The sequence below is a fragment of the Bubalus bubalis genome, chromosome 12, assembly GCF_019923935.1.
Source record: "Bubalus bubalis isolate 160015118507 breed Murrah chromosome 12, NDDB_SH_1, whole genome shotgun sequence".
NCBI lineage: Eukaryota > Metazoa > Chordata > Mammalia > Artiodactyla > Bovidae > Bubalus > Bubalus bubalis.
In genome coordinates this window covers 98,003,102-98,022,792 of record NC_059168.1, presented here as the reverse complement: position 1 = coordinate 98,022,792, position 19,691 = coordinate 98,003,102, and the positions used below count along the sequence as shown (strand labels likewise).

General features: G+C 53.1%; 1 protein-coding gene across 14 annotated transcripts; it reads left to right on the top strand.

Moving 5' to 3' along the window:
• Window positions 1-20: 20 nt before the first annotated feature.
• On the top strand, window positions 21-18,526 carry ST6GALNAC6 (ST6 N-acetylgalactosaminide alpha-2,6-sialyltransferase 6). 14 transcript variants are annotated; one of them, XM_044926380.2, is made up of 7 exons: window positions 21-1,703; window positions 6,508-6,562; window positions 8,178-8,265; window positions 10,297-10,476; window positions 13,173-13,579; window positions 16,143-16,250; window positions 17,044-18,526. In XM_044926380.2, the coding sequence occupies exons 2-7, from the start codon at window positions 6,537-6,539 to the stop codon at window positions 17,231-17,233; spliced, it is 999 nt and encodes a 332-aa protein (XP_044782315.2). In that variant the 5' UTR covers window positions 21-1,703; window positions 6,508-6,536; the 3' UTR covers window positions 17,234-18,526. The 14 variants fall into 14 exon arrangements, 13 of the variants coding, with proteins under 13 accessions (XP_044782315.2, XP_044782317.1, XP_044782319.1 ...); XM_044926382.2 differs by having other exon boundaries at window positions 6,508-6,693; XM_044926381.2 differs by lacking the exon at window positions 21-1,703 and adding an exon at window positions 5,172-5,309.
• Window positions 18,527-19,691: the final 1,165 nt, after the last annotated feature.

Genomic DNA, 19,691 nt, shown 5'->3' with positions numbered 1-19,691 from the left:
CTGCCTGTTTCTTCCTCAAGAGCCTATCTTCTTCCCCACCAGCTCAGGGTGTGTGGCCCATGGCAGCACATAGCCCAGGAAATGCCTTCCATGGGATTCCCACCCTGCACTGGGAGAGGAGTCAGGGTGGGAGGAAATTCCCCCACATCACGTTTCCTTCCTGGTTCAGGGTCAGATTCCAAGGGCCTGGCCAGTTCAATTCCCAGTTAACTCTGGAGTTCGTTGCACTACCAGAAAGGAAAGCGGGGGGCAGGCCAGGGGCCTTTCTTCTCTGAGTAGCAGTTCGGTCACCGGTAAAGTGGAAAAGCAGACCCACCATCGAACAGGGGATGGACGGTGTGCAGCCACCCTGGGGTGGGGTTAGAATTAACCCAGTTCACAGATGACATGAAGCCACCGGGTTGAGCCAGGATGCAATCCCAGGTCTGACAGCTGCAGCTGAGTGTCTGGGCCCCCTGCACCCGGTGGTTGGAAAGAGGGCTTCACTCCCCCTCCCTTCTTCCTAACTTCCTCCCTTTTCCCCATTTCTGGAGACCAGGAGACTAATGGTGGGCCAGGACCCCAAGGTCTCAGCTGGGATGGAGCCCTTGGGTTCTAGCTTGCAGCTCCAGGGCTCAGCCAGTTCATTGTTGGGTGACCTGTGCAGTTACCTCGGGCACCAGGCTTAATGTTCTGCAGTTTCCACTTGACACTTTTTTTTTTTTAATTAACAAGGGGCTACACCTTTTCATTTGGCACTGGACCTACCAATCACGTGTAGCCGGAACGTTCCCCTCCCACGCCTAACCTTGTCAGGAGAGTCTGGAGACCTGGCATTTGGCCCACAGGCCTTTTGTGCCCTGTCTCCCCTTACCCAGGGCCCGGTGGCCCCAGAAGTCTCTGCAGGCATGGGAGGAGAGCCCTGAGATGGGGAGGCAGGGAGCCATGCTGTGGGAGGCAGCAGGCTGGCGGCCAAGCCACAACTGCTGGCTTGGCAGTGGTGAGTGTTTCTAAGCTGGTGTTGGGCAGAGGTAGGGGGCAATGTGACCTCGCAGATGGGGGCGGGGGTTGGTGGGAGAACTTCCAGGCTCAGAGAGAGGACTCTGGAGTCAGACTTGGCTTAATTCTGGCTCTACTTCCTGCTGCAGGACCCTGGTAAGTTAGTGCCTCCCTCCTGGCCTCAGTTTCCTCACCTGTAAAAGGCACAGGGGTAGGCACAGGGAGTAGTCATACAACTCACGGGAGAGAGATGGCACCCATGAAGTGGGGTGTCATCATTTTCAGTGGGGTCTCCTTTGCTCACCCAGCCCTGCCTGCCCTGGTGGTGAGGGATGGGCAGAAAGACCTCCCACCACCATCAGCCGTGTCTGCTCATAGCATCACCCTCCGTCTCCCAGGCCCAGGGTCTGCTGGGTTTGATCAGACTACAACTCCAGCCAGTCCCAGGAGGTTGCCTCCCCTTCCTGTTCCATTACTCGGGAAACGCAGGCCCAACCCTTGGTGTCCAGTGTACACCAAGGCCCTTTGTCTTGGCCCTGCCCTTGGGTGGGTTAGAGGTTTATTGCTTTGTTGACCCAAATGTCTTTCTGGAGTGGTAACCTGGCAGCTGCGATCCGCCAGCCAGTTCCTCCAGGCAGACGAAGATGACTGGAGATTGGTTCTGGGCCTGCTGACGTTCTCTGGACCCCCTTCTCTGCCACTGCAGTTCCTGCAGTTTCCCGGAGGTGAGTCAGGGGGAGTGGGAGCCTGAGGGATGTGGTGGGGGTCACCTTGGTGGGCAGCCACTCTGGGCCCCTATTTTCACATCACACCCAGTCTCTTTTGTCTCCTCTGTGGGCCTGCTGGGGACCCAATGCTTCCTCCTAGAAACCAAGGGAAGCTGGGTGAGTCTCATAGCCTGGAGGTATCTCACGTAGCCTCTTCTCAGAAGGAACTTGGGGTCAGGCAGGAACGCACACTCACACAGTTAGCCCAGGTGAGGAAAGGAGCCTGGGTTCTTCTAGGTACTGGTGGGCACCCAGGTCCAGTGTCACCTGGGCCATTCTGATGGCTCCAGCCTCTGTCTGCAAATGACCAGGGACTTCTTAGTTCCAGACCCACTGCCCAGAGGCCTGTGAAGGCTTTTTCCAGTATCCCATGGTGGGGAAAAAAATCCTAACAGTGCAAAGATTGCTAAGGGGTGAGAAGGGCCTGAGGGTGACACACAACCAGGATCCCCACCCTGGGGCAGGAAGGGCTGAAGCAGAGGCTACTGCCATCAGACTGTGGTGGGGGCAGGGGGACGACTCCAGAGGGCATGGGCTGCCCAGCTGTGGGCAGGGTCAGGGAGTAGCACCAGGACTGGCCACAGCTTCTCAGACATGAAGATCCTGGCACGTGTGCAGAGCAGGCTTGGGGCTTTAGCGGCAGAAATGCTCAGTCACTCAGTCATGTTCAACTCTTTGCAACCCGTGGACTGCAGCCCGCCAATCTCCTCTGTCCGTGGGATTTCCCAGGCAAGAATACTGCAGTGGGTTGCTATTTCCTTCTCCAAGGGATCTTCCTGACCCAGGGATCAAACCTGCATCTCCTGCATTGCCAGCGAATTCTTTACAGCTGAGCCACTGGGGAAACACTTGTGGGCAGAAAGGCTTGTGACGATTTAGCGTACAGTCCTGGGGCAATCCCAGCTGGAACACCTGTGTACTCTTGGAGCCTCACTTTCTCCCTCTGGGAAGCAGGAGTAACAGCAGTGTCCACGTTATAGATTGTGCTAAGGATTCAGCGAGGTATGTTCGCATAGTGCTTGTTATTAATAACACAGGAGAAACCCCTGACCCACAGGGAGCTGTGTAGGCTTCCGTGTCCTTGTTATTATTATTGAAGTGGTTGTTACTCTTCTTGGGGGCTCTGGAAAGGGAAGCTAGCCCTAGAGCAGAGCCTCCTGGAGTAAGCCTGGCCCCAGGGACACGGCAGGCCTGACGGGGGAGCTCCAGCCCCAGATTTGGTCCTGGAGCTCGGCTGCAGCACCCTTTTATTTCCAGAGTCCCGGTCATTGGCCGGGGCTGGGAGAAGGGCTGGCCTCTAACCTGCCTGTGACCTCAAGCAAGAGATTCCCCTTCTGTGAGCTCCCAGCAGTCCTGGTCATCAGGCGCCCTGCCCCCTGCTCCGTGGTTTTCTGGCCAGCAGGGCAGGTCAGGCACTGAGGAGGGCTGGGGTGAGGGTGGGGCCGAGGCTCAGGAAGCGGATGGAGCAGGACACCAGAGGGGCAGGAAGCCTTGCCTGTGCCCACAGCCATTTGTACTGCCCCCAGTGCCTGGAGGGCAGTGTCTCTACAGCCTGGAGGCTGGACCTTGGGGGCCCATTAACTTGTTTTAATTAAAAACAAGTTAAAAGTGGTATTAATGTCCTAAATTAGTCCAATGGATACCACTTGGAAATTTATAAAGCAAAAGGTGAAAATAGCACCCAGTCCACTCTCCCCACGTCCACTCTCCTCACATCCACTCTCCAGGGTTAACTACTGCCTGTAGTCCCTTCATGGATTCTTCCCGAAGCAGTTTGTGTACGCTTACAAAACCACGTGCATAGATGGTTGGATAAAAAAAGGAATTATGCTATATATGCAGTTCATTTTTTATATTAAAAATTAATTTTAAAATATAAAAAACACAATGTGACCGTTATCCTAAAAAATTTGGAAAATACAGTGAAGCCAAAAGAAGACATCAGCCCATAATCTTATCATTCCAGAAATAACCACTATTGACCCTTCAATCACTGTGATAGACAAAAACATCTCTATTTTCATTTATATTCTTTTTTTTTCACCTTTTAAAATATACCTGAATGACGGCATGAGTTATACTTGTGAATAATAAAACAATATAATGAACTTCTTGAATTCATATCCCACTAAAAGACCAGACTTTGATACTATAACTTGCACACCCCTGCCTTTTTTCCCTTCTCCACACCCATCTCCCAACACACAAGACTGCTGTGTTCTTGATTTTTGCTTTTAAAACTTTAATCACTCTGATAAGCAAAGCTGTCGCCTGTCCTGTGAGAGGCGGCCTACTGCCTGCTGTGCGCTTTAACAGTATATTGTGTAGTCCCATTTGTCTTCCAGAACTTGGCTTTTTCACTCCTGTCTGTAAGATCCATCCATGCCATTTCCCCCTGCTCTACAGTATTTCACCATGTGAATGTATCATAATGTAAAAAGATTCCATTCTCCTTGATAGCTATATGAACTATTTCCAGTTTGGTTTCAAGCACTGCTGCTCTGAACTTCATTACCTGCAGTTGCAAGACTTTCTCCAGGGTATATATCTAGGTGGTGGTGGTTTAGTTGCTCAGTCGTGCCCAACTCTTGCGACCCCATGGACTGTAGCCCGTCAGGTTCCTCTGTCCATGGGATTCTCCAGGCAAGAAGACTGGAGTGGGTTGCCATTTCCTTCTCCAATATATCTAGGAGCAGGGTGCAAAATTTTCCAACTTCGTTTTCCAAAGTAGTATAGAGATGCATTTTTAACACTTGCTTTCTTCACTTATGACATATTCCCGTGAACATCCTGGACATCTCTTCCTGTCGGTGTATATTGATCTGAATCATTCATTTAGCAGGGCTGTGCCTTTGTTCATTTAACCAGGCGTCCAGCCTTCTTATTTTTCACTATCACAAAAATTGATGTAATGAATACCATGATAATTATAAGAAGTAATGTAACGTTTTTTAATCCTTAACAACACCGCCGGAGCTTGTTCGCCCCATTTTTCGAAAGCAGGGGAAGCGGCAAGTCGAGTGCCAAGGCCACACAGCTAGCAGCGCTGAACTTGGACAGTGGACCCCTGCGTTCACCCAGGGTGATTACTGGGTGCAGGGCTCTGGAGGCCCGAGGTAGGGATGCCCAGGGAGAAACTCAATTGATTCCAAGGGCAGGGTGCTCTATGACTCAGTTGCCCCATCCCGGCCGTGGGGACAGTAAAGTGAAGTGGGTGTGGGTCTGACCCACAGAAGAGGTTCTTCGGAAGGCTGTTACTGTCCTTGTCACTACAGGCTGCTTAGAGGCGTGAGCAATGAGCCTGGGTGCCCCGTGCGGGGGGGTCGCCTGCCCCTCACCCATCCCCGTCTGCACCGCCCCGGGGCGGAGCCACCCGCGGCCCCTCGAGGCTCCGCCCGCCTACCAGGCCTGGGCCGGAGATCGGGGAGCGGCGGCGCTAGGACCCGGCGGGCCGGGGCTGCGGCGGGGCCTGGGCGGCCAGAGCATCGCGGACCCCGGCTCTCGGCTCCCGGCGCCATGTGAGGGGGCTCGGGGGCCGCGGGGAGCCACCGCTCCCCGGGGGAGGTGAGCAGGCCCCGCGCGGGGGCGGGCTGCGGGAGGGGGCGCCGCCTGCACCCCTGGTGGGGGTGGGGTTGGGAGCCGCTGGTGATGGAGGTTGATGTGGGGGCCACAGGGGGCTCCCCTAGACCCACTGTCTCTTGGCAGTCTCGCCTGAAGATCCCGGTCCTCGCGCCCAAGGGCTGTCGCGGGGTTCGCGGGGCCTCCCGCCGCTGACACCCCATTCGAGCTAGGGGACCCTGCCGCCGTCCTGCCTGCCTGCCTTCTTCCCAGCTGAGGCTAGAGCTCCTTACCCGCCGGAGTGCTGGAGTTCGTAGGGTGGGGGGTCAGCGCAAGCGGGATGCAGAGAACTCGTCGCCCCCTACCAGATGCACCCACCGTTTCGGCGTCCCCCATTTGGAATTAGGAGCCCCCTCCCCCTTCTCCCGGGAGCTCTCCTCCCACGCGACTCGTGGGGTCGTCCCGACCGTGTAGGAGGAATCCTCGAGCTGGGCAAAGCGAAACCCCCCAAACAGAGGGCAGGGTGTGGCCCCCAGCCTTAGCCCACGGTTTCAGCCTTCTGACTGGGCCTCCTCAGGGCTGAGTACACGCTCCCGGCTTAGGGCTGTGGGCTGCCACCTCCCTGGCCTGAGGAAGTGGCTCCCCAGCAGGCCTGCTATCCCTGCTGAATCAGGTGCTGGGAACGCACCTGGTGGCCTCTAGTCAGTACCAGCCCTGGGGGATCCTTTTTTTTTTTTTTTTTTTCTGGGGGATCCTTGAGAGAGATCCGGTCAGGCTCAGCCCCAGGTTGCTGCCTGGAAATAAGACTTCCCAGCAAATTCTGAACAGCTCTGCAAGGCACTTTGCCTCTGTGAACCTCAGTCTCCTCATCTGTGAACCTCAGTCTCCTCATCTGTGAAATGGGGACGAGAGCCCCTACTGTGTACAATTGCCAGGAAGATTCAGTGAGTGGGTGGTGCTTAGCAAGGACTCAGCATTTATTGATATTAGAGGGAAGTTGCTGGGCCAGGCATCAGAAGCGGCTTGGGGGAGAATTGTTTGGCAAGCTCCTGAAGAGGCAGGCCTTGAACAATGAATAACCATAAAACTAACAGCTGCTGGCCCCGACCAAGCACTTTCAAATCCCTGTGCTTCCCGTGCCACATCTGCTTGAATCCTTCTAACAATCTTGTGAGTTACCTACTCTTATCATTCCATTTCACAGATGAGGAAACTGAGGCTCAGAGAGGTCACATGGCTTGCCCGAGGCCCCTCAGCCAGTAAGTGGAGGAACCCGGATTTGCAGTTGAACCTGAGATGCTGTACTGACCATGGCCTTCTCAGAGCAGGACTGTGACGGGGGCTGACCAAGGGAACAGTGGTCCTGGCTGAGGGCACTGCTCAGGCAAAGGTGGGAAAGTCGGGGGGCGGGTCTGGGAACAGGAGTGTTCTAGGGTGTCTGGAGCTTGGGGCATCTGAAGGAAAGTGTAGTGAGAGGGGAGGCTCAGCTCAGAGAAGCAGCTGGAATGCTAGAGGCCTCAGGGTGGATGGGGGCTACCCAGGGATCCTGGATAACTTTTGCATTAGTGGGCTGTGAGTCTAACAACAAGCCGCTCTTTCCTTCTGTTGAACCTGTCTCCTGATCTGTGCAACCGGCGGGACTGGACCTGGTGAGAGTCCCCATGAGTCCCGACTGGGGTGGCTTTGAAGGCTGGCTGCGGTGAAACCTGAAACATGGCTAGGGAGGAGGGGGCGCCTGCGGAGAGAAGGCGGGGTTGGGTGGTGGGCGGAGTTAGGACCCAACCAGTCAGAAGCTGAGTGGGGACACCTCCTTTGGCCTGGCTATGCCTGATAGCGGTGTAGGAGTAAACAGCTGCTAGGTCAGGGGGCAGAGATAGTGGCGGGAGCTGGGAGGCCCCTGGAGGGAAGCTTCGACCGAGCTGGGGGAGCCCCTGGGCCCCAGTTTCTTTCTTTGCGCACTCATTTTCCGTGTCTTCTGGCCTAATCTGCTGGAGGTGGCTGGACACAAGTACTGACTCCCTTTTGAAAGGTAGGGAAATTGAAAACTGCAGAGAAGCTGCGTCCTGCGAAGATGGGGGCGGGGTGGGGGGCGTCTATTGGAGAGTGAGGAGCAGAGTGTGTATGGTTCCCTGAGACTCTCTCCCCCCTCACCAGGGTGGAGCTGTGATTATGCCCATTGGATAGATGAGTCTGAACCCTTAACCCCCAAGATCTTATGTAATAATGAACAAAGTCAAAACCAAGGGAAAACAAGTTAAGAATGGAATCACTCAGTGGACCTCCTGCACATCCCCAGGGCCCTGGAGGCACAGCAGAGAATGGGAATGAGGCCCTGGGCCAGCTGTGCCATCAGAACTCTCAGTTGGAAGGTGGCATGCAGGGGACATTCCTGGCCCACCCCAGGTGGGAGGATGAGTGGGCATGAACAGGGTTGTGCAGAGTGTTCCAGTTGGAGGGGCCAGTTTATGCAAGACCTGGAAGGGTGTGAGTGTTGAGGAGTTTGGGGACCTACAAAGAATGTTGCTTTATTCCCAGGCTTTGGGACCATAAGGCAAGGTTTAGAGTAGAGGTACGAATAGGGCTCCTGCTAGGTGAGGAGCAGCAACCCCCCACCCTAGCAGGGAAGCCAGCCTTTGGCCTGCAAGCTGCCTTTGGCACAAAGTGGGAGAGAGAACGGCAGGGAGAGAGGCAGGGCTCTGCCACCACCTGGCTGTATGACTGCTGACCAATTCCTGCCCTTTCTTGGCCTCAGTGTCTCCATCTGGAAAATGGGTACAGCCCTGAGCCTTGGAGTCATGGGTGGATAGAGCTGGCGGGAGTGGGGAGGGTGTCGCTTAGGACCAGCTGGACCATAATCCTTTCTGTGGCTTGCAGGTCTGACCACACACCCCTACCTGGGCCACCTGCAGGACACTGGCCCCTGCCCCTCAGCAGACGCCGGAGAGAGATGAAGAACAACAAAGTAAGTTACCTTTTGTTTCTTATCCCCATCTCTTTATTTCTTGTCCCCATCTCGGCTTCTTATTTCCCTTCGTGAAGTGGTCGCCTTTGGACCTGCCTCACACCCAGTCTCTCTTCCCTGCTGAAAAGCTCCTGATGCGTGGGAGACCCTGGTGCAAGCCTTGCTGTAGCCACTGACCTGTGTGGTCTGGGCAAGTTCCTGCCTCTGTCTGGGCCCAGGTCCACTTCTGTCCTCCTAGGCCTGACTGGTCCATCTGTGGTCAAGGATTAGCTGAGAAGGTGACTGTGGAGTTCTGTGCAGGGGGTGGGGTTGGGGAGAGAAGGTGAATGGGAGTCTGGGAGAGGGGACAGTGGTCAGAGTCAAAAATGACATAATGTTGTGAGCATCACTCCAAGGGTGCCCGGGTTCCACATCATCCATTCATTTATGGTTTCCTGAGCACCTATTGTGTGCCTGGCCCTGTACACCCCTTTCCTAGGATCCACTGAGCTATGGCTTTGGCAGAGCCTGGGGGTTGGGATTGGGGTGATATGGGTGTGTCTGGGTCCAATCCGGAAAGAGAAACCACACTAATTTGAACAGAGCAAATTTAATGTAAAGAATTGTTAACTATAATTGGGCATTGGAGTAACAAAGGATTCGAACTCTACAAAATACAGGAATAACAGGTGTAAGGAGCACTCAGAGGGAATTTTCTAATGGTCCAGTGGTTAGGAATTGGTACTTTTACTGTTGGGGACAGGGTTTGATCCCTGATCAGGGAACTAAGAGCCTGCAAGCCTTGTGATGTGGCCAAAGAAAAAGGAAAAAAAAAAAAAAAGGGGGCTGCCCCTGCAGTCAGAGCTGAGACTCAGGCCTTACTGGCCTGGAGAGGGCAAGAGCTATGGCCCAGTGGATGGCAGAGAGCTCACGGTGATGCTGTGCCATGAAAGTTGTCATAAATCCACCTGCTAGGCTACAGGGAAGGCTGGTCACAGGAGGTAACTCCCAGGAGGCATGTCAAGCATCATGCAGAACTGTTCCAGGAAGCTGAAGCTTAATTTTTGTGGGTGTTGCTGGTGGTTGAGTGTGTCACATGCTTCTGGAGAAGCTGTGGTCACAGTAGGAGTCAGGGGCACTCTGCTTCAAAACTGCCGGAGGGTGGATGCTGGAGAAAGCTACTGACCCCTGGGAGAAGCCATGTGCCCTGGAGGAGCAAGTGCCCAGAACCAGGCTTAAAGCCCCTAGAACCTGGCAGCAAACTTCCTTCCTCCTGAAATCTATCTCTAGCACCCTCTACTAACAAAGTTTGCTAGCAAGGAAAAGCTTGTAAGGGGCCCAGATCCATTTTCACAGAGCAGGCAAAAAAGAGTAAAACCTGGTACTGAGAAGCAATACTTCAATAACCGCCTAGGGGGCTTAGCACAAAGAGTCAGGACTCCGGGGCCTCACCTAGCCTTGCAGACCCTGGGCCAATAAGTCCCAGTGAACGCTTCAGAGATCAATTTCCTGCCTTCTGCCATAAGTTGGTGTACCGACTACCCATGCATCCTGATTCCTGACCACAACCTTTCCCTTCAGGTTTAAATGAATGATGAACATTTGTGGAGACTGTTTGGGGAAGACTGTCCCTCTCGTTTGAAAGTCCCACCTGTCTCCAAGCATCATTCCCGCTGCAGCTGGAGGGATCCTTGCGACCCCCACATCCAATCTGATCCAGCCACCCTTCTGTGCTCTGGGCTCCACCCTGGGAACTGAGATATGGTGGGGATCAAGGCTGACTCAGTCCCAGCCTTCAGAACTTATGGTTCCATTGAGGGGGATCTGAATGCAGTGGGATTGGTCCTGTGATAGCCGGTGCTCAGGGAGCTGGAGGAGGCCTTCCTGGGGGAGGTGGTGCCTGTGATGGGCAGTGCTCAGGGAGTTGGAGGAGGCCTCCCTGGGGGAGGTGGTACCTGAACTGGTGGAATAAAGAACAGGAATTAGCAGGCGTGGTAGGTCGTGAGGACTCTGCCGGACGGCTGGGCCCTCACTGGCCTCTCCCCTCTCCAGGAGCAGCGGTCAGCAGTGTTCGTGATCCTCTTTGCCCTCATCACCATCCTCATCCTCTACAGCTCCAACAGTGCCAATGAGGTCTTTCATTATGGCTCCCTGCGGGGCCGGACACGCCGGCCTGTCAACCTCAGGAAGTGGAGCATCACTGACGGATACATCCCCATTCTTGGCAACAAGGTAGGGCAGCCGCTCTGGGGAACTCCCTGGGAGCTGCCTGGAGACTGCCCTTCCCCATTGCCCACCATCACTGCTCCTACCTTCTCCTCCTCCTCCTCTTCTCTCTACTTCCTCCATCCCTCCTAAAGAAAAGGGTGGACCCCAGGAGTCCGGTGCCTTCAGCCCCTTGTTTGCGATGTGACCTCGGACAAGCAGCCTGTCCTCTGGACCTCAGTTTTCTCCAAGGTTCCACCCTCAGTGCTAATAGCCTATAATCTCCTGAATCAGAATCCCTTTGGAAAGGTCTGTCTGGTTTTCAGATCTCAGTCTCTGCAGGGGAGTCTATATCGGATTTGGGAGCAGGACTCTAGGGTACTTGACAACACAAAAGCAATAATAAGAATGGCCGCCAGTGGTCAGTTGCCCACTGTGTGCTGGGCACTGTGATCAGCAGTAATCCTCATACCAGTGCTGTGAGTTTAGCATTATCTCCCTTGATGAGATGGGAAAATTGAGGCTCAGAGAGGCAAAGTTACTTCCCCAAGGCCACACAGCAAGGGAGAGGAGGAGCCCAGGTATTGCCCCAACATCTGCTGAGATACAGCTGGGTGGAGAGGCCCAGAGCCTTTCCTGGGACTTCTGTTTGTTTTGGCTAGCCATGAAGGTTGTATTTCTGGAGCTCACCTTGTAGTCCTCTGAGCCCCAGTGTTTTCTTTGGGGTCAGGGAGAAAATTATTGGCCTCCAGCATGGATGCCACCTTCCAGAAGGAGGTCCCCCAGCCCCTGCCTACCTCTCTCTCTTCTCTCACTAACCCTCCTAAATCTCTAGAGGTCTTTGCATATAGAACCTGGGACCATGAGCTCATCCTCACTGGAAAAAGGCCCATTAGCATGTGTTTAGAGACAGAGGCTTCCCTGGTAGCTCAGCTGGTAAGAATCCACCTGCAAAGCAGGAGACCCCAGTTCCATTCTTGGATCAGGAAGATCTCCTGGAGAAGGGATAGGTTACCCACTCCAGTATTCTTGGGCTTCCCTGGTGGCTCAGACGGTAAAGAATCTGCCTGCAATGTGGGAGACCTGGGTTTGATCCCTGGGTTGGGAAGATTCCCTGGGTTGGGAAAATTCCCTGGAGGAGAGCATGGCAACTCACTCCAGTATTCTTGCCTGGAGAATCCCCATGGACAGAGGAGCCTGGTGGGCTACAGTTCATGGGGTTGAAAAGAGTCAGACACAACTGAGTGACTAAGCACAAGAGACAGATTAAGGGCTTCCCCAGTTGCTCAGTGGTAAAAAAAATCTGCCTGCAATGCAGGAAACGTGGGTTCAAGCCTTGGGTCGGGAAGATCTACTGAAGGAGGAAATTACAACCCACTTCAGTATTCTTGCCTGGGAAATTCCATAGAGAGAGGAGCTGAGCAGGCTGCAGTCCATAGGGTCGCAGAGTTGAACACAACTGAAGTGATTGAGCACGCACACAGAGACAGATTTAGGGCTTCCCCATTGGCTCAGTGGAAAACAATCTGTCTGCAATGCAGGAGACCTGGGTTCAATCCTTGGGTTGGGAAGATTCCCCTGGGGGAGGGCATAGCAACCTGCTCTGGTATTCTTGCCTGGAGAATTCCATGAACAGAGGAGCCTAGTGGGCTGCAGTCCACAGGGTAGCAAAGAGTTAGACATGACTGAGCGACTGAGCACTCACACACGACACGAGAGACAGATTAACACCTAACTGAGACTTTCTCTACCCTAAGGATCCTTGAAAGAGAAATGGTAGAATCCCTGGGAGAAAGTGGAACTGCTTGAGGGTGGGTGATGTGGAAGGGAATGAGACAGAGCTTGGCCAGCAGCTGTTTCCAGCCTGATAGGGGAGGCCAGGATGGTAGAGCTCAGGAAAGCTGGCAAAGCCATCAGTTGAGGTATTAAACATGAGACATGTTGCTGGATCTTGGAGTAAGGCCTCAAGGAAGGCTGCCTGGAGGAGGTGGCACCTGAACTTAGCCTTGAAGGGTGCACAGGAAATCCATGGGCAGAAAATAGGTTTCAGATAGCTTGTTCCAATCTGTTTATTTCACCAATGGGAAAACAGAGGCTCAAAGAAGCTTCCACACCATTTCCTACTGACAAGTTGATGGCCTTTTTGTGGGTGATGTGGAAATGTCATGGACACATTGGGGAGGATGTCTTCTTTGAAGAGCTGGCCTGAGGGTGAAGCTGGGGCTCTATGGCCTGTAGACCTAGGTTCACATCCTGGCCCTGCACTCCTCTGCTCTGCGACCTTGGGGACATCCCAGCATGGCTGTCCTGCATGGTTTCTTTTCATCCTTCAGGTGCTAGCTGAGAGAGGCCCCCTCAGATGACTTTTCTAGCATAGCCCTCACTCCTGCCAGTCTTGATCCTCTGCCCCTATTTTATTTCCTTCCCAGCACGTATAACTTACCACCTGGCATTATTTTACCATTTACTTGTTCACCATCTGTCTCCCCAACTGTGAATTTCTTAAAGGCAGGAGTGGGGTCTCTTGTTTATTGCTCTGTCTCTTGTACTTGGCCATTAGCAAGCTTGCTATAAATATCTGTTGAATGTTGAATGAATACGGCTCAATTTCCCTGTCTTTAAAATGGGCATCATAATTCCTGCCTCCTGGAGGCCTGGGTGTATGGAGCACAGCGTCTGGCACCAAGTGGTCATAACAGTGTTGGCTTTCCTTAACCCTTCAGACGCTGCCCTCCAGGTGCGGCCAGTGTGTGATTGTCACCAGCTCCAGCCACCTGCTGGGCACCAAGCTGGGTCCTGAGATCGAGCGGGCCGAGTGCACAATCCGCATGAACGACGCACCCACTACGGGCTACTCGGCCGATGTGGGCAACAAGACCACCTTCCGCGTGGTGGCCCATTCCAGCGTATTCCATGTGCTGCGGAGGCCTCAGGAGTTTGTCAACCGGACCCCTGAAACTGTGTTCATCTTCTGGGGCCCCCCAAACAAGATGCAGAAGCCCCAGGGCAGCCTGGTGCGTGTCATCCAGCGGGCAGGCCTGGTGTTCCCCAACATGGAGGCCTATGCCATCTCCCTCAGCCGCATGCGCCAGTTTGACGACCTCTTCCGGAGTGAGACAGGCAAGGACAGGTACCAACCTCCTGCCCCCTCCCTCTGGCCAGCCCTGTGCTCCCTCTCAGCGCGCTCCACCTGGAGGGCCTGTTGCTCCCAGCATGCACTGCTCTGAGGGTGTGGTCACTTCTTGCCACCTTTTCTTGGTTGGGTTTCCTAGGGGAGTTCGCTTCACGTCCAGCTCTCAGCTTGTGTCATTTCCAACATGCTCTGCCTGGCCTCGTCTCCCTGGGAGGGCTTGCAGTACTCCCAGAGGACAGGGACTCCCAGCATGCTCTGCTCTAAGGTTGTGTCATCACTCCTAGCATCTTTCTAGGACAGCCCTCCCATAGCATGCCTCATGGAACGTGTTGACCATTCCCAGCATGTCTCTTCTAAGGATACATCACCCTTGGTATGTGCTGCTCTGACTGATCTCTCTAGAAAAGCTGGGCCAGTGCCGTCCAATAAAAATACCATGCGAGCCACATAGGTAATTTAAAATTTTAGAGTAGCCACGTTTAAAAAGTTAAAAGAAACAGGTGAAATTAAATTCACTTTTATTCAACTTGATATGTCCAACATATAGGTCCTATACACATCTTGTTTGATTTATACCTAAATATTTAAAATTTTTAGAACTGTTGTACATAGTATTAGAATTTTGATGGGTTTCCTATTATTCATTGCTAGCTTATATAAATATGATTGATTTTTGTGTGTTGACCTTATATCCAGTAATCTTCCTAAACTTCCTTATTGGTTCAAGGAGACTTTTGTAGATTCTTTGGGTTTTCTGTGCAAATGATCATGATGTAACAACATGCATATAAGGACAGTTTTATTTTTTGTTTCCAATCTGTATGCCTCTTATTTCTTTTTCGTGCATTATTGCACTGCCTAGTGCTTTCAATATAACACTGAATTGTTTTAGAAGTGGTGAGAGTGGACGTCCTTGCCTTGGTCTCAGTCTTACGGGAAAAGTGCTCAGTCTTTCATCATTGAATATGGTGTTGGTTGTAGGTTTTTGAAGCTATGGGTTGAAGAGGTTATCAGGTTGAGGAAGTTTCCTTCTCTTACTGGTTTGCTGAGACTTTTTTGTTTGTTTTGGTTCTTGGTGATTTTTTTTTTTTTAAGCCATGCTATGCAGCATGCGAGATCTTGGTTTCCCAACAAGGGATGAAATCTGTGCCCCCTGTTTTGGGAGAATGGAGTCTTAACCACTAGACCGCCAGGGAAGTCCTGCTAAAAGCATTTTTTAAAGTCATTACTGGGTATTGGATTTATCAAATGTTTTTATGCATCAATTGATATCACATGGTTTTTCTTAAGACTATTAATATGATGGATTATATTGATTGATTTTTATATATTGAATCAGTCTTGCATTTCTGGAATAAACTCTGCTTGGTTGTGGATGTCATTTTTTTTATATGTTGCTGGATATGATTTGCAATATTTTGTTGAGATTTTTGTATCTGTGTTCATGAGAGATATTGGTCTGTAGTTTATTTTGTACTGTCTTTGCCTCATTTTGGTATCAGAGTAATGCTGGTCTCAGAAAGTGAAAATGGGAAATGTTTTCCTTCTATTTTCTGGAAGAGATTAAAACCTAGAATTGGCTTTATTTCTTCTTTAAATGTTTGGTAGAATTTGCCAATGTTTGGTAGAAACTCTTGTCCTGGAGAGTGCTTTTTCAGAAGATTTTTAAATTCTTTAAGAGTTATAGGATATTTAGGTTATCTATTTCATCTTGAGTTTTGGCAGTTTGCGGTTTCAAGAAATTGGCCCATTTCATCTAAATTATCAAATTCATGTACGTTGCTTTTTACAGTTTTTGTATTATTCTTTTAATGTCTACAAGGCCTATGATGAACCCTCCTTTTTTATTCTTGATATTGGTTAATTTGTGTCTTTTCTCTCTGTCAGTCTTGTAGAAGTTATTTTTTCTTAAACTTTTCAAAGAACCCCCCACCTCAATCAAATATACCCTAAATATCTTCAGTTCAACAAGTGAACAGTGTGAAAAATTGTCAGTGACATATTCTACATTCTTTTTTTCATGCTAAGGAATAAAGTGTGTATTTTACACCGACAGCACATCTTAACCACATGTCAAGTGCTCACGCGTGCCCGCGTGTGGCTGGTGGCTGTCTGGTGGGCAGCACAGCCCGAGGTTCTTGGTTGCTCGCCCCATGCCTTGCTCTGAACTTGTCACTCGTCACTCCTGGCAGGACCTCCGCGGATTAGTCTCCCCTTTGGAGTTTGCTCCTAGCGTGTGTGCAGCTGTTTCCGCCTACCATGTTTTGTGGTCAGGGTCACTCCCAGCTTGCTCGAGGGTGACCAGGCTCCCCAGGAGTTAATTCCCAGCATGTCGTGTTCCTGTGCTTCCCCTCAAAGGAGCCCTCCCTCCACCCCTCATCTCCATTCAGACTTGTCCGCGCTCCCGCAGCAGGGCTGGACAGGGGGTGACTGACACGGAAGGAGAGCCCCAGGAGGGGGCAGAGTGGGAGGAGTTCTGGGAAACTCTGGGTGGGTGGACCCTTCCTCTCTGCCTGCCCCACCCCCACGCCCCTTCATCATGACACCTCTCTGCCCCCAGGGAAAAGTCCCACTCATGGTTGAGCACAGGCTGGTTCACCATGGTGATTGCGGTGGAGTTGTGTGACCACGTGCACGTCTATGGCATGGTGCCCCCGGACTACTGCAGGTGAGCACTCCTAGGGCGATGTCCAGCTGTTGGCCTCAGGGTGGAGCGGGGGTCCTGGAGACCTTGGCTGGGGTGCCTTTGAGGGCCTCTATTTTACAGTATTCAAACTGCTCTGCAGAGATCTAGGCTCTTCAGAGCTACCTCAGGGGCTTCCATCCCAAGCTCAGCCGGAGTCCAGAGTTTATATATTAATAACTATTTTTATTATTACTATGTGAAAAGCCCAGTAGGTGACAGCTGTTTTTTCACTAAGTGCTGACCGTGTACCAAACATGGTTTTTTATCATCTCATTTACTCCTTATAGTGACCGTAAGGGATAAGAGGAGGATGTTTTGTGAACGGCCTCAGTTCCCAGGAACAGTAAGGGGTAGGGGTCAGGCTTCAGAGCCCATGGTCCTTACCACTATCCCACATTGGCACCCTCTGGGGAAAAGGAAAAGTTTCCACTGCATTAAAAAAAATAAAAATTTGAGGACTTCCCTGGTGGCTCAGTAGTAAAGAATCAGCCTTGCAATGCAGGGCACATGGGGTTCACTCCCTGGTCCAGGAAGAGTCCACATAAGCTCTTTTGCCACAACTAAGACCTGATGTGGCCAAATAGATTAAAAAAAAAAAAAGTTTGAGAGTCAGACACCTAGTCTACACTATACCCATTTCACAGATGGGAAACTGAGGCCCAGGGAGTGGGTGGGGATTTCCCCCACTGAGGCACTACAGCAGGTCAGGGGCTGGGAAGGGCAGGATCCCGCCAGTGCCCCCCTTGCCCTTACGGCCCCCTCTGCTCTGCCGCAGCCTGCGGCCCCACCTGCAGCGTATGCCCTACCACTACTATGAGCCCAAGGGGCCAGACGAGTGTGTCACCTACATCCAGAACGAGAACAGCCGCAAGGGCAACCACCACCGCTTCATCACGGAGAAGAGGGTCTTCTCGTCCTGGGCCCAGTTGTACGGAATCACCTTCTCCCACCCCTCCTGGACCTAGGCCACCCCGCCTGTGGTGCTCTCACGAGGGGCACGGGAGAAGTGGCTCTCCGCCCAGCTGCTCGACCCGGGGCCGTCTCCTGGCCAATCAAGGCTGGTCAGGGTGTCTTCTGGACGGTCAGGCCTTGAAGCAGGCACAGCCTCCAGCCATCCAGGGCCTGGAGGAATCTCTTGGCCAATCAAGGATTTGGGCTTCTGTGTGGTTAATCGGGTGTTGAGGGTATTTTTTGTCTAGTCAGGGTCTGAGCATAGTCAATCAGGGTATTTTTGAGTAATCTGAGGCTAAGGTCACGTCCTTTCCCGTGAGGCCTTGGTTCAGAACCCCAGGATGGACCCCAAATCACTTCCTATTGATGGGGATGGTGGGGTCCTGTCCCAGGAAGCCGCCTCCTCCCTTTCTAGAGCTAGAGAGAGGTTGGGTGGGGGTAGGGGGCCAGGCTGGGGCATTTGTGGGGTTGGGGGGCTCTCCAGGGTGGGAGACTGGTGTCTGGGTCTTGCCTCTACCCTGAGTGGCCTTGAACAAACCCCTTGCCCCGTCTCTGGGCCTCCTTCTGCCTGTGTCAGGTTCTAATTGTAGAGTCTGAGAACCCTCCCACCTCCTCCCACTGACCACCTTGGGTCTGTCCTCCATTAAGACTGGGCACCTCCAGCCACCGCCCCTTGCTGGGGGACTCAGCTTCCTGTGGGTCTGGGATTCCCTTCCTCACCTCCTCCTGGAAACTTGAGGGTATTTTTGTGCAACTTCCTCAGGCTTTAGGGAACTCTGAAAAGAATGGACAAACCTTCAGCTGTTTTCTTAGCCCCTCTGCCCAGCTGCCATTAGCCTGGCTCTTTAAGAGCCAGGCCCCTGTTTCTGCCATCCAGCCATGAGGTTTTCCACCTGCTGGAGGAGCCTTTGGGGCTGAGAGGAGGGGGGATCCCAGCCCAACTGAGGTTTTCCGAAGCCCCTTCGTTTGCAGCTGCTGGAGTAGTCCAAGGGCCTTCCCCCACCTGGGCCTGGGAAGGCTCTAGAGGCCTGGGAGCTGTCGCCTAAGTTCTGTCATCTCCCTCTACATCAGGCACTTTATTGCTGGGCCTCAGTGGGCTGGATTTACCCCCCCCCCCCAGCTCTTCTGGAGTCTTGAAGGGAAGAGACTGGAGGGCTTCCTGGAGGAGGCTGTGGAATGGGCAGGGTCAGGTGGGGAAGGAGGCCAGCAGTGAGTCATTGCACTTTGGGGCAAGGGGTGGGGGCCGGCGACTACCCTAGACTTGATTTTGTAATGATTTGTACAGAAATAAACGCACCTAAACTCCAGCCCCATTTCCTGTGTCTGAGTTCTAGCTCTCTCTCTGGCCCAGTACTTGGGGCCCACACCTTCCAGGCTGGGAGCCCACACTCCAGCAGAATGGCCAGCTTCTTTGTGAGTCATGCATTTTACAGCCTGGGTGGAGACCTGGTGGCCCTGGGGGCTGGGGGTGCTCACCTGGCTCTTCCAGTCTGACCTCCCCCTGCCCGTGTGACTTTGAGCAAGTCACTCCCCCTCTCAGAACCCCAGCTCCCTCTGGGCTGAAACCAGACACTACTCTCAAGGAGGTCAGGATCAAGGGAGGTGAGGGGCCTGCGACAGGCTCAGGGCAGTGAGGGCTGCACAGGGCGCTGCAGCTGTGGAGGTGACGCTCTTCCTGAGGACGGTTCCTGCAGAGGTTTGGAGGGGAAGAGCGTCCCACAGGAAGAGAAGGGGGTAGGAGAGGATGACATTTCTGTCCCGGAAGCAAGGGGGATGGGATGGAGGAGGTTGACAGGGACAGGCAGGCAGTGGGGTCAGAGGTTGGCTGTAAGCAGGGTGGGGAGGCTGGGGGCAGGGGTGCCCAGGGTAGGGAGCAGGAGTATCCTGCAAGCCTGAACAGGAGGGAGTCAGGCAGGGCTGCAGCCCTGGCCAGGTGTGTGAGCTGTGAATCCCTCCAACCTCTTAGCAAAAGGGCTTGTTTACTCCAGGTTGGCAGGAGGTAGGGGGTCCGTGACTCTGGGAGATTACAACCTGTTTAGTCAGATAAGATGCCCTTGGGAGCGGAGGCCTAACAAAGGGTGACTGTGAGACAAGGGCAGGCAGCCTGCCGGGGATGGAAAAGAGTTCTCCTGGGCACCGCGCCAGCGGGATGGGGACCACGGAGCTGGCGGGTGGTGAGAATGGCCCCCGCCTTTGCCTTGGTTCACATATATATTCACTCAGTCGGTAGCCACGGGCCATGTGCTGTGTGAGGTGCAATTGATGAGGGAGGGGATGTCAGGAGGGAAGAAGGGCCCGAATGGAAGCCTGGCGGGGGAACCCACAGCCCTGCTTGGTAGGCAGTGGGGCGGCCAAAGAAGGGAGCAGTGGAAGATGAGACCACTAGGGACAGGGTGGCAGAAGGCCGCGAGGGCCAATCTGATGGGCAAAGCCTCCATCCTTCCTGCTTGGAGAGGCCGTCCTTGCTCAGAC

What these genes read in the sequence shown, in the direction of transcription:
- ST6GALNAC6 (XM_025261719.3), top strand. Translation starts at nt 5,041, where the DNA reads ATGAGCCTGGGTGCCCCGTGCGGGGGGGTCGCCTGCCCCTCACCCATC. An exon ending in GAGAGATGAAGAACAACAAA is followed by an intron (nt 8,266 to 10,296) that starts GTAAGTTACCTT and finishes TCCCCTCTCCAG; the next exon opens with GAGCAGCGGTCAGCAGTGTT. An exon ending in GTGCCCCCGGACTACTGCAG is followed by an intron (nt 16,251 to 17,043) that starts GTGAGCACTCCT and finishes GCTCTGCCGCAG; the next exon opens with CCTGCGGCCCCACCTGCAGC.